The sequence below is a fragment of the Mesitornis unicolor genome, unplaced genomic scaffold (assembly GCF_000695765.1).
Source record: "Mesitornis unicolor isolate BGI_N332 unplaced genomic scaffold, ASM69576v1 scaffold9819, whole genome shotgun sequence".
Lineage (NCBI taxonomy): Eukaryota > Metazoa > Chordata > Aves > Mesitornithiformes > Mesitornithidae > Mesitornis > Mesitornis unicolor.
Window position 1 is genome coordinate 31083 of NW_010206579.1, and position 13513 is coordinate 44595.

At 47.5% G+C, this 13513-nt stretch overlaps 1 protein-coding gene across 1 annotated transcript in view; it reads left to right on the plus strand.

The window, feature by feature from the left end:
- Positions 1 to 13513, plus strand: part of COL27A1 (collagen, type XXVII, alpha 1) — a gene marked incomplete at its 5' end in the record, with an annotated part of 42439 nt that overhangs the window by 19568 nt on the left and 9358 nt on the right. The window contains 11 exons of the mRNA XM_010191817.1: positions 1796 to 1849; positions 1971 to 2078; positions 3563 to 3616; positions 3929 to 3982; positions 8699 to 8755; positions 8914 to 8967; positions 9934 to 9987; positions 11102 to 11155; positions 12709 to 12762; positions 12848 to 12955; positions 13301 to 13408. Coding sequence (XP_010190119.1) covers positions 1796 to 1849; positions 1971 to 2078; positions 3563 to 3616; positions 3929 to 3982; positions 8699 to 8755; positions 8914 to 8967; positions 9934 to 9987; positions 11102 to 11155; positions 12709 to 12762; positions 12848 to 12955; positions 13301 to 13408 — 759 coding nt within the window. The remainder of the gene's footprint in view (positions 1 to 1795; positions 1850 to 1970; positions 2079 to 3562; positions 3617 to 3928; positions 3983 to 8698; positions 8756 to 8913; positions 8968 to 9933; positions 9988 to 11101; positions 11156 to 12708; positions 12763 to 12847; positions 12956 to 13300; positions 13409 to 13513) is intronic.

Consider the following 13513-nt stretch of genomic DNA (forward strand, 5'->3'; position numbering starts at 1 on the left):
GAGCCATGAAGCATCATGGTATCACTGCAGAACAGGGTCTGCGAGCATTATTGCTGCTTTGCTACACACATCATGACCGATACGTGGGGAAGTTGAGGGACCTGGTAGCAGGTCCAGTGGTGGGCCAGCGGCAGAGCTGGATGGGGATGGCCATTGCCCAGGCTGCTGCTTTCACTGGTGAGGATTTCCCTGTATTCCTGTCAAAAGTGTCAGTCCACATGGGTGGACCCACCGCCTATTGCAGCTGCTCAGCGTCCATGGGAAATTAATTCCAAAAGTGATCTCTTGGAAAGTGGCAGCAAAAAATAGCAAACAAAGCCCCCGAGCAGTGTGGAAGAGGCAACAGAGCAGCACCTGTGTAGTCCTCGGCAGGGACCTGTCCCCTGTGAAGCTCTAATAAGTGTAGGTACAGCGGGCTCTTGAGATGTTTGTCTTGGGTAGAATGGAACTATTCCCACTGGGGAAGTGGAGAACCGGCACAGTTCTTTAGGGCTATGAGAATTCTGAATTGCTCCTTTGTGTTAAGAGCAGCCACCTATGAGGCCCACGTTTCAGATCAGAGTGAAAACCCTGATATGGTGAGCTTTGTAAGTTGCTTTTGTTCAGCTGAGACTGCAGCAGCAACGGTGGTGAAAATTACACCTTCTTACTGGGGAGCTGGGCGGTAGAGATGCTGTGCTGGTGCGTAGATGCTGTTGAAAAGTTTGTCGCAATTGCCAAAAAAGCCTGAATTATTTTCTGCAGTGATACTTATGCTTCTTTCTGTCACATCCAAAATATGTTGCCTGCTTTGCAGCCAATGGGGTCAAACACTGAAAAACTGAACTCCCTGGGCTCCCTGAGGAGTCTGTGCTGTTCTCAGCGGCTCGTCACTGCTGATCTCTGCTGCGTGTGTGCAAGGAGGGGCGCAGGTTCTGCTGCCCGTCAGGCACCTGCGCTCGCTGCCAGCATTGCTGTCTCTCACTGTGGTGGCTCCAACCTGAAGTTTGGCATCCCACTCCATTTCCAGTTGCCTGACCAGTTTATTGTGATTTCTGTGTGCTGTGCGTTGCAGTAATTATAATGCAAATAGAGGGAAGGTTTTTGTGCTGTGAGCAGAAAGCTGTGCCTGGCAGGTAGATAGAAAATGAAACCAGTGCTTGTTTTTACAGTGTGACAATAAGGAGAATTGGTGTTGAAGCAATGGCTCCGCTGCCATTATCCTATAACCATGTAAAAAGTATTGATATCCAGTTCAGTGCTTTAGTTGATGTTGAAAGATGCAACTCTGCAGACCAGGGGAAACATTTTGCTGGGGCCATGGTAAATGTGTTTTCCACATTTCAGCCCTTTCTGTAGCAGTGGCTGGTCGGTACCACTTTTCAGTTTAGCGAATGCTGTCTTCAAGGAGCACTGCTCCTGTTTTGCGTCCTTGAGGACAGACAGACACATCAGATGGTGGTTTTCCATCACCTGCCTCTTTGATGTGATCTGAAGATGAAAAATTTCACGTTTCAGCCACATTGCCCTGTAGTCACCTGGGCACAGAGACCTTTCCACCTCTAAGCAGTGAGGTTTCCTTCTCCTCTGTGCGCTGGAGCAGCTCAAGAACAAACTCAGCCATACCCCATCTGTAGTCCCCGTGAATCACGGCCTTACCTGTATCACTTCCCAGCCTTGTTGCTCCTGTGGGAGCAGGATAGGTTGGGTGAGGACGCTGTCAGGGTTGAGTGTACCAGGGAAGTACACTCAGGGTGGTTGGTTGGAATGGGACTTCTTTTCTTTCCCATTCCAACAGCTTTTTTTGCTCTCCTAGGGACCAGAAGGGAAACCAGGAAAACAGGGAGAAAAGGGCAAGCCTGGCCAGAAGGTAGGAACCTCTCCCATTGGTAACATCTCCTCCTCTGGATCTCTCTTCCTTTGCTCGTCTTTAATGTTCATCTGTAGAAGCAATTTCACCCTGTGTTAATGACGGTGCTTTTGTTCTGCAGGGCAGCAAGGGCTACCAGGGACAGCTGGGTGAGACAGGAGCTCCAGGGAAGCAGGGGCCGAAGGGGAACCAAGGCCCTAAAGGATCCCGAGGTACCCTGGGACCTATGGTGAGAAGAGCTCTGCAAATGGTTGAACACAACATGCAGAAACGTGGCTAGCAGTGGTGGGCACAGGCCTGAATGAAGCAGGGAACCCAACAGAGGCTTGAGAGCACAGAAAGTGAAATTGTTCAGTGGCCTTAATTGAGCACAACAGCTTAACACTCGCGTTGAGCAGTACAGGAGAGGCTCCACAATGATGGCTGCACTGGTGTCCTGTGAACCCAGCTCACGTTGCATCGCATTGGCTCTTCCCAACTCTGCAGATGGGCTGAAGTATTGGGGATTTTTCTTGAGAAGGGAGTGAACTGATAAGCTATTTTTTGCTAAGATCTTTCCCTTTGAGACTGCACATTCATGGCAAGAGCTGCTTCCAAGTCAAACTGTGTTGTTGTAAGGATCTGTCTTGGACTTCTGCCCTGTTTCTACACCCACTCTTGATGTACTTATCTAAAACACTTGCAGCAGGAAGAGATATAGCATGGGAAAGGGTTTGAGTTGGGGATTGAAGGCAAGGCTTTCAGAGAGAACTGCAATAGTATGGCAGAGAAGGAAGAAAGTTAATTTACTTTAGGAACATGAGACAAATGCACTGAGACAGCAGCAGTAATAACTACCTCCTCATGCATTGCAGACTGGTAAGGAAACTTCTTGCACGATATTGGGTAGAACTTAGTGAAAAAGCAGGAGTTATTTATGAACCGTGAATTGCAGCAATGTTTCAGAACAGTAGCAAATCAGTGATGGAGTAATAGTTCAATTGATAGTGTTTTCCTGCACTAAAAATTATGGCCTCCCCTTATATCCTCCCTTCATATTCTTTGGCAAAGCCTCCATGGGTTATTTCACAAGGAAGCAAAGCAATATCTGAGCAGCAGAATATTGGACTGAACACGTCTCTGCAGTCTGTCTTGTGGAAAGGGCTTTCTTCCACTCTAAATGGGATTATGTGGAAAGTTTGCAATTCACTTTAATCTGATGATGTGATTTAAACCCTTTTGTTCAGTCTGCTAAAGATGCAATAAACAGCTCTTGCAGTGCCCTCATCACAACCCAGAAAACTTCTTTCTTGGCCTCAGGACCCACGCTGAAAGGCTTCCTCCCAACAGTTTAGGATTAGGTCGTGCATGAGAATGGTCTCACTGGTGGACTGCCTAGCACAGAGCTCACTTGTATGTAAAGACATCCAGAAGGGCGGATGAAGAGCACACACTGCGCAGCCATTTCTGGTAGCAAATCTGAATGATGTGGAGAACGTATTGCTATGGGGTGGCAAAGGCACAAACTGTGCTCCTAGCATCACTTTCCATGTGTACGGGATTAAAGTCAAGCAAGAGCATTTCAGATGGCTGCAGCAAAGCTCACTGGTGGCCGAGAATGGGTGGCCACAGTCCCATGTGGTGCCAAGCTTTGCTTTGCATAGCCCAGTGCATCCTCTTCTTGTGGGGTAATACTGGCTGCTTTCATGGTGCTTTCTGTGTTTGCCTCTGCAGGGTGCTCCAGGAAGGATGGGTGCTCAAGGGGAACCTGGCCTAAAGGGTTACCAGGTAAGGTTTTTATTTTCACTCTTCAGCTTCTCTCTGTTCTCAAATGTAGCAAAACTGCCACTCCAGGATGCAAAAATTGTTCTTAAACTATGATTTCTTTCTGATCTGGAGTTCAGTTAGTTATTTCTCTAGTCTCAATTTGCACCGAGATGACTTCTCCAGATCTATTTGGTTCATCTCTTCCATGACCTGTGTGTTCCTCTGAAGCTGGGATGCACAACACAGGGCTGGCGAGACCTGGCAGTAAACCAGGGAGGACCTTGAGTCGAGCAGCTCTTTCCTGTCTCTTCACAAGCTGTCTGCTCTCCACAGGGACATGCAGGACCACCAGGGCCAGTTGGACCACCAGGGCCAAAGGGGGAAAAGGTAAGTTCACAGAGTTTAGCCAACTTGTCTTCTGTTGGCATTGGCTACCAGCACCAGCTTTCCAGGCACCACGTGCCTTTGTGCTGGTGGCTGAGCCAGCCACCGTGTGTTCTGGGGACTTATTTTCCCAGCATCCACAGAAATTCTGCTCAATCCCCAAGCCAAAAGGCATCAGACTTGTAGCTTTCTGTGATCAACTCAGAATAACACCCTGCAATGACTAGCTGATCTTCAGCAAGCTGCCCCTCTGTGCTTAAATCAGCCATCAGCGTGTTGTGAGCGAGGCAGAACCGGTCTCTCCATCGCCCTTGCTCCGTTCTCCTCATTGTCTGCTACCCCCTTACCTCGCTCATCGCCCACACCCCTCGACAAGCCCCCTTGCCGCAGCTGGCCTGAGTCAGAGCCCTCTTTCCACAGCAGCTTTCCCCTTGTGTTGTTCCCCTTTTGCTGAGTCAGCACGGCCGTAACCAGTTCAGGCTGGAGAAGTGACTCATGCCTTAATGGTTTCCTGTCGGCGGAGCTGGCGGCTCCGCACTCCAGGGACGGCCCAGCTGGCGTTGGCTGCACTCGCAGTGCGATGGAGCCCCTCACGTGCCTCCGGTAGCAATGCTCCCTCCCCCGGTGTGGGAAGGGAAGGGGTGGTAATTGGGACTGGTCAGTCATGGGGTCCCCATGAAGAGGAAAGGTGGATGATCACTGATTATCCACCTCCCCATCGCTGAGGGAGCTTCCAGTTCTCTGCACACAGGTGTGATTGCCTCTGTACATGTCCAGGCAGGAGCTTCAGTGCTTATAAGAGGAGTTTGTGGGATGGAGATCCCAAGGGCAGGTCTTTGCTGGGAATTTGAATGTGTCCTTTCAGCTCAGGCCCCTTGGTGTCAGAACTCTGCGCTCTGGTGCAGCAGTGAATCTCCGTGCTGGTGGCCAGCAGTCAGCAGGGCAGGGTGAGCTGTTGTGTTCCACCAAGATATTCACGTGCTTCATAAATTTCACTGGTCATGCTGCTTTTTCTCTCATTTCCTGCTGCTGAAACACGTTCATGGTGCAGGAACAACTGGTGATGTTCCTGCTGCTCCACATCTCCATCACTGCCTCATTGAATTTCCTCTCGACCCCCAGCCTTTCTAACACTTTGCTTCCAAAGCTGCTCTTCCAGACCTCAGCAACATTCAGGTGTATTCTGAGTGGCTGTGCAGGAAGTGGCAAGTGTTAACCAAGCACAACCAGCCCAGGGTAATGATGTGAGAGCTCATGACCAAGCACACTGTCAACTGAGAGCCTGGCCAGGGGTTTCTCACAGTCCCACTGTAGAAACTTGAGCATCCTGGCAAAAAATTGCAAGTCATGACTGCCAAAAGTGAAATCAGCCATTGGTGTTGCAGCAGATGGAGGAAGAGATGTGCAGATATGTAACTCAATTGTTTAAATCGCAGCTGTTGTTTTATTTTAAAACACTAAAAGTTGCCATCTTCTTGTAAACTCCCATCATTTCAGTAGTAAATGGTTCCCAAGTTATTAATCTGAAGTGTTCAGTGAAGCACTCTTCACTTCACCAACGCAATATTCTTCTGCAAACAGACACTGAAAGAGCAGTCCCTCGGAGGTAACATGGATCTTGTGTTATCAGCGCACAGCGACACTGAAGATAAAATGAATTCTACATGCAGGTAGCCAAGCTGAAGCCTGAGAAAGACACTGAAGCATCTAATGCACCCTGGTGAGAGCAGACAGATCTGTTCATGACCACTGACAGCCGGATCTCACTCACATCTTCCTGGAAGTTCAGCGGCCCTGCTGGCTTCTTGCTGGGGAGCAGCTCCAGCTGAACCAGGAGAGCACAGCATCACATGCTGCGCCTCCAGCTCCATTTCCTGCAGCATCCAAGTGCTCCACAAAAGTCTTGCATCTAAGTTTTCTTACCCGTCCTTCCTTCTTATCTCCAAAGAGTTGACTGGATCCCAGCCTAAGGACAGACAGATTCATGCCCTCTGGACATCTGTAACCTCACATGTGCATGCGAAGGTGAAAGTGGAAGCCTGAATCTGAGAAATGAAGAGGAATCAAAAAGGGGACTGTGACTACAGAGAGCTTTATACAGTGTGGTAAACTTAGCTGTGCTGAAAAAGGAGGATATTTAATGGTGGGGAAGGTCTTTCCTTTCCCAGAAAAGAAAGCGGCTTGGTGAGAGGCATTACTGTGGAATCCAGCTCCCTTGTGCCATACCAGCCAGCTACTCCGCCACATTTAATACGTTTACAGCTCCTCAAAGAGGCCTTGCTCAGAGCAGACGCCTGCACTTGGCAGCTGCTTAAAGCAGTCCAGATGGGATCCTTTTAAAAATTACAAACTGGTGTATCTCACTTTGGGACAGGAGCCAACAACAACAAGCCTTCCCTTCTTCTCCATGCATTTTCCATTTGTATCCCAACATGTTTACTTTGCTGCCCTTTACTCTAACTTTTTTTCACTGCAACTTTCCGAAGAATTAGCGCAGACCTTTCATCTCCCTCTTGAGCAGCTGAGGCATCAGGAAGTCCTGGAGGAGCTCAGTCTCGCAGTCCTAGAGCTGACCAGTCCTGCAGGATTTTCTCAGTCAGAAGACAAAGGACAAGGTGAGAATTAGGCTCACAGGGACACAAAGCCACCCCTCAGCTCTGGGGAGAAAGTCTGTGGGTCTTGATGCTCTTCAAGGGTCCCCAGAATTATGAGCTTTCCTTGAGTTCATCACGCTCGCCTCAGCTCCCAAATGGCAAGGTGTTCACATCCTGTTTGAGCAGAAGCAATCGGTGCCAAGACTTCTGCATAGTAACACGTATACTGGGATTTTTTTTTTCTGGGACTTGAGAAATGGTGGCTCTGTTTCCCTTCTATCCTACCTTCCTTTGATATTGGCTAGAAAGCAAACCAGTTATTCTTCTGCTGACTTCAACCAGCAAATTCAGTAGCACTGGAAACTGTTGGCAGAGCCTGTTAGACATTACTTTCTCTCTGCCACCCAAATTTCTCCATCCGTCTTCCTCAGTACTTTATTCTCAAGCCATCCTGGCACAGTTTCTCCCTATATATTTCTTCTACCACAGTACCTCCTCAAAACCCCAGACAAGTACCCTGGAGTTCACCACCCAGCACACAACCTCTTAAGGACAGCATGACCGTAACCTGTGAGTACTTGTGAAGACCTGGCAGCGTTCATCCAACACATGGCACAGCAGCTGAGGCAGAAATTGCCACCGTTATCAATCATGTAATGGAGAGAGATGCACTGAGCTCTTTGCTATCTGTTGAGGTTAACTGCAAGTGATTTTGCCAAATCCTGAGCCTTATTCTGCCAACTTGTAAATGTCAATACTGGTGCTGAGCCCATGAGAATTCAGTGTGGGTCAGCGTGTCTCTCTCAAAAGTGACACAGCCCTGATTCCAAGCCATGACCTGGTTCCTACAGAAATGAAGCTATTGGCTCCACCATCATAGAGCTTTTTTCACTGAGCGTTATTCACTGCTCCAGATGTGTTGTTACCAAACAACACGTACAAGCAAAGCACCCCAAATGCCTTCTATCAGCAGGATCACTGAGTAATTGCCCAAGCACTGTTACCATCAGCAGCTGTTTCTCAAAGAGAAGATGAGAGTAGCCCAGAAAGAAAGTCAAAGACATTCATAAATACACCAGAAAGGGCTGATGCAGCCACTGAGAACTGCAGAAGTCTGTGGAAAACTTGGCTCTCTGTAGCTATGGAGATTTGGATGCTTGAGGCTCTAGGAGCACCCCAGGCAGTCCAAACACAGCAGCTCCACTGTGCCAGAACCCTCCCAGACCTCCTCTCTCCAGTAGCTGCAATAGCAAAGAAGCTCCGAGACACGTCCATCCTAAGGAGCCAGAGTGCCAGAGACTCAGTGATGTGAAGTAGCCAAAAACTGGAGGAGCTGGAATGTAGCTGTCTTCCATGGGGAGTAAAGAAACAGCCATCTCTGAGCTAGACTCCAGAGAAAATAGGACACCATGACCCCGACTGACTTATACAACGGAATTGAAAAAGATAGTGTCTGCGTTAAGTCTTGAGGGATCTCTCTGTGGATGTTTTAGGGAGTTATAAATAATCCGGGTGATGTTATCTACCAGCCAAACCATAAGCTCTGAGCTCTTTCTGAGGAGCATCCCATCAACCAGTGGAGCTGCTCACACAGCGAGCGTGCAAGGGGCTGACCCCCTCACCTGATCAACTGAGAACCAAGCCCACAATGGTGGCACTCAACCAGGGAGCCCATCCACACCACCCTTGCTTCCTTGACAGCCCAGGCAGCACTCAAGGAGGGTGGGGAAATGGTTGATTAAAGAGTTTGGCTTGACTGTTGGCAATGAAATGCAGAGGCAGGGAACTATTTCCCATAATGTCGTAATTACGTGCTTCTTGCTTAGTTTTAGGAATTGTTGAAAATAACTCTTTGCACCTGGTTCCTTAGGGAGGATGGTTACGCCAGGCAGAAACAACCACCACAGAAACCAGGAAAGCAATGTGATGAGTCAGTGCACCGCAGGTTGTGAAACAAACAAACAAACATAAAATCATTTAGGCTTTTCTTTGGATGAAAAATCAGTAAATTCAATAGAGTCTTTGACTTAGGAGCCCATGATATGGGAGGACTGGATCAGGTCTTTACAGAAACATTTGCCATATAATCTGCTGTCTATATTAATACCAGTACTTTTATTCACAGGGAGAACAAGGTGATGATGGGAAGGTAGAAGGCCCACAGGGACCGCCTGGAGACAGAGTAAGATGTTAAATCCCTTCTCTTATCTATCTTGGCCTGATTTTTGCAGCTGGACTGATTGGGTTGCTTCCTTGCTTGTAGAACATGCACAAGTCATCGAGATTCTGTGGATGACAGGTTGTTTACATCCATGTTAAGTCTTTGTTGTGTTGTTGTAGGGCCCCGTTGGTGACAGAGGAGATCGAGGGGAGCCTGGAGACCCTGGTTATCCTGTGAGTCTTATTTCCAATATTATTCAGAAATGTTTGTCTTGGGGAAACACTTCCAGCCTGCATCAGCCTACAGAAAGACTACGCTTTGCCCAGTAGCCATGACTCATAACCTGCTGTTTTGCCTTGTCAACCGCTGTACATGGCTGTGTTTGAAATGAGGAGCAATTCCTTACCTTTAGCTGAAGAGGTATAAATTTAGATGAAGGTAGATGTAGGTCCCGCAGGTCAGCATCTCACAATGGTGTGCACTTGCCTGAGCACATGGGACTGAAAGAATGAGCAGGACCACATAATTAGAGGTATTTATGATTATCCAGGAAATACCTTGGGTAAGATGTGTGCAAGAGAGGTCATGTTAATGCTGGACAAAATTCAAGACTGATGTGGCCATGGCTGTAGGCTCTTTCAAGGGAAGATCTCTATTAACTTACAGGTTTGAAAGCTTCCAAAATCTTAGCGAGATTTCTCTCAAAAGCAAGACCAGGGTTATGAATGATTCCCCTGTGCTCCTGATGCCCTCTTTGCAGGACATCTCCAGCTCATTGGTGTTGATCTGCAGAGGCTTTAAGGACTAAATCTTGCCTCCATCCAAAAGCAGCTCATCAGAGCAACCCATTACAGTAATGTACAGAGGTTAAATTCACCAGGGTAGTAGTGCTGCTGCCTATTTTGTAGGACAGCAGTCTCCAACTGTTCACTTAAATTAATGCTGTGTGTATTCAGGGGTGCATTAGAAGGCCTTCTATCCTGTTTAGATGGTGATTAGCAGTTCCTCTTAGCTACTTCTTTCCAATGCGTATCCACAGGAGTACACACGCTACCTGTAAGCTTCAACATTTCTGTACTAGCAGAATGCAGATACATATAGCTTCTCCTGCCCCATACATGTTACGTACGTTTTTGTTTCCCATTGCCACAAAAGTACCCAAGAACAAACATATGTTCCCTCTCTGTTTTTTATTTAAGGGTCAAGAAGGGTTTGATGGAGAAAGAGGAAAACCTGGACAGCAAGGCTTACCTGTAAGAGACGCTGCTTTATTGTAAGCTACCCAATGTCACACGTGTGTGAAAAACAGATGTAAAAAGGAAGGAAGGTAGGAAGGGCGGCAGTAAGGGATGTGTGGTGAGCTGTGAAGTGCAATGTGTGCATTTCCATACGCCGGGCTGATAGAATGGGCATTTTGAGTCACATGTGAGACCAATAAGTGGTTGACAGATCAGGGGGCGCTCCCAGAAGCCTGTCTCCAGAACTGTTTTTTCTGAAGGATCCAGGTGGAAATAGGAGATGGGCAGCAGGATATGGCAGTGACAGTGGACGAGTCTGCTTGGATATGATATATTTGTCGTGCTGCTGCTGAGAGCTGGTCCAGTGTGAGGCAAGACCATGTTACTCTGCCAGCATGGTATTTCCTCTCAAGCCAGTGCATTTATGAAAGACTAAACTAATTGGACTGAATTTAAGGGAAGGAGTTTTTATTCCCTTGCTATGTACGGCAGTGTCTAATTTAGGTATGTGACTATTGCAACTGTGAGTGCAGCAGCACATTAAATGTAGTTTGTATTGGGAAATAAAGTTGAGTCATTTCCCATTCTTTGTAGGGCTGTTGGGAAGAACAACAGAGTCTATTTTGGGATAAACTCTTAGTGCTATGTCATACGGCCTAGAAACGGGTAAAGCGGCTGCATTTCCCTGTGGATGTAGCTTATTCTAAGGAGCGGTGTCTCCTCAGAGATCAGTGTTTCAGATCGTAGCAGGAGCTTTGGGCTGTCTTTGGTAAAGAGCAATTAGAAATAAGTGGCTCAGAAGCAAGCTGAAGGAGGAGAGCTCTGCAGGTGTGTCCTTACCACTTGTTTGGTATTAGTCCAGAAATTGGTCGCCACAAATACAAACACCACCCAAGTGAGGGGGTAGCATTGCTGCTTCTCCCATTGACACCCTGTTAAATGCTCACCAGAGACAGTTCCTTGCCCCTTTTTTCCCCAGGAGGCCTGTATGAGCACAGCCTCTTCCCTTGAATTGTTTCCATACGGTCAGCATTGTTAGGGCACAAAACAAAATGCTGCTCTGGGTACTTTATGCGAGACACTGCCAGAAGAGAATTTCAAGCAGATTTTTCTCACTTGTGTTTTGTAGGGGGATCCTGGACCACCAGGCCAGCCAGGAGCAAAGGGATCCAAAGGTGATGTGGTAGGTTTCAGCAGGGTGGATTTATGGTGTCCCAAGTTTAAGGAAAATGTCTAATTAAGAGGACTCTCATGTTTTTCCCCTCCATGTGTGATTTGGCCTATGGTCTATGCCATGAAAGACTGCGTTGAACCTAGTGGGAGGGCTGTACACATGTATTTGAGTGTCCCAGCCCAGTAGTTTGTTGGTTTTGTGGAGCTGGGGAAGATCAAGACAATTACAGCCCCAGCACGATGGGTGACTCTTGGGCAGGTCTTTAGTCATGGCCATGGGTTGCGTCTCTTTCCCACACCCCTGTTTGTGGTGCCTCCAGCCACAGCTGGCTCGTCTGTCCCTCAGGAGGTCTGAGCCAGGCAAGTGTCTCTCTCTTTCACTTGAACCATAAACTTCTCTGGCTTGAAACTCTTTCCAGATTTGGAGTGCACTTATCCACGCAGTTTTGTTTCTTATAAGAGTCCCTCTAACTTCCTTATTGAGCAAGTAAATACAGCACACATGGGTCCTTCGAGGTTCATTGGGGTACATCATATGTACTCCTACCTCCACATCTGGCCATAATGACAACTTGCTAATTATTCTCACAGATCAGGGACTTTATTTGCTAAAACATAAGTATGTGACCTCAATACTCAGCAAATTCCTGCTTCCTTTTGGCAGATGTCAGGATTTTTAATCTGAGGTTGCTGGGGTAATGCCAGATGATAGTTTAACCTACAGTAGGTGTTCTTGGCAAAAAGCGTACCGGGCGATAAGATAAATAAAGTCTACCCATCGATGGACAATCTGGAACTGCCTTTGAGTCTAATGAATAGCAGAGAAAGCACCCCCAGGAGTCTGTCTTTCATGTAGCTGGCCTGCGTGGTCTTCTGCAGATGGAGAAACAATGCACAGAAAATGCAGTGGTTCCATTTAAAAGTGCTTTAGTACATGACCTCACTAAGAGAGCCCTAGTGAAGGTGATGAGGCTGAGTTTTCCATTCTTTCTGCAGAAATTAATCCTTTTTACAGCTAATAAACCCCAGGAGTATTTCTTTTATGTCTTTATTCACAAAGCAGCATTGCACATTTTAGGCACAAGATGCTCTTTTCATTTCCATTAACTTTCCAAAATAGAGCCAGCTACCTTGCAGAGAAAAGCTCTTACTGAACGCCCTGCAGAAGACTTGCTGGGTCCTGGTTCTGCGCTGGGCTGCCCATGAACTGACAGAGGACGCAGGTTTTAAGCATCTTGTTCTAATGTTTGCCAGTGCACTGAGTTCTCCCTCGAGTTCATCCTGCTTTATTTGTCCTCATCTGCTCTGTATTAGGAAAAATGTAGGTCCTTGCCTTCTAGCTATTCATTCCTGCCCTAGAACTCTCAAGACGTACGAAGAATCACTTGTAATAAAACCAAATAGCAGTTCATTCCCCAGCGTTGGAGCAACTGACTTTATAAATCTCCTTTTTATAAAACTCTTTCCAACCATTATCCAAAAGCACACCCTGAAGTCAGGCTCCCAAGTGGAGTTGTGCTAGGACTGCTGCAATTTTAGATGTCTTTCTTTTTTCACTTGCAGGGTCAAAAAGGAAAGCAAGGAGCCCGGGGCAATCCAGGGAGCAGAGGCTCACCGGTAGGTAAAAATCCCATTTTCTGCCCCAGCAAATGCTGGGGAGCTCCATCTGGGAGCTCTGTCACTGACACCTTTGTGATTTTAGGGCATCCTTGGGCTACCAGGTCCTCGAGGAGTGGTGGGAAGGCAGGGTCAAGAGGGTGCCCCCGGTGTGGACGGAGTGCCTGGGAAGGATGGTGTGCCTGGGATGCTGGTGAGTTTGCAATCGTAACCTTATAGCATCAATAGCAAACACAACTTAGGAGCTGGAAAACTAAATGGTAACATGGGAGAAATGGATGTAATGCAGCTATAGATATTCCAGTTCACATTTACATATTACACTTACATTTACGAGTTTGGAAGTGAACTGGTGTTTCTGGCCTGACAAACAGATAGTTGCATGCACAAACCTCTATACGCTTCTCTGCGAATCCACCCGTGCCCAGATGCCTGGTGCTGCTGAGGGCAGAACCCCAACGCTCCCCTGTCACCCCAAAGCTGTGCAGAGGTGGAACAAATGTCCTGTTTCATAACCTCTTCTGGGTTTCTTTTCTAGGGGGAGCAGGGTGATGATGGGGAAGAAGGTGTGACAGGGATGTCGGGCAAAAGAGGCAACCCTGGTATACCAGGACTCCCCGGGGCACAGGGACCACCAGGATTCAAGGTGAGTTTCTGACTCCCAAAGATACAGCTACAGCAATCCAGTCCATGAGCCTGGTGTCTTTAGAGATTGGATTCTCCAGGGCCTAATGAAATCTAGATTCCTGCT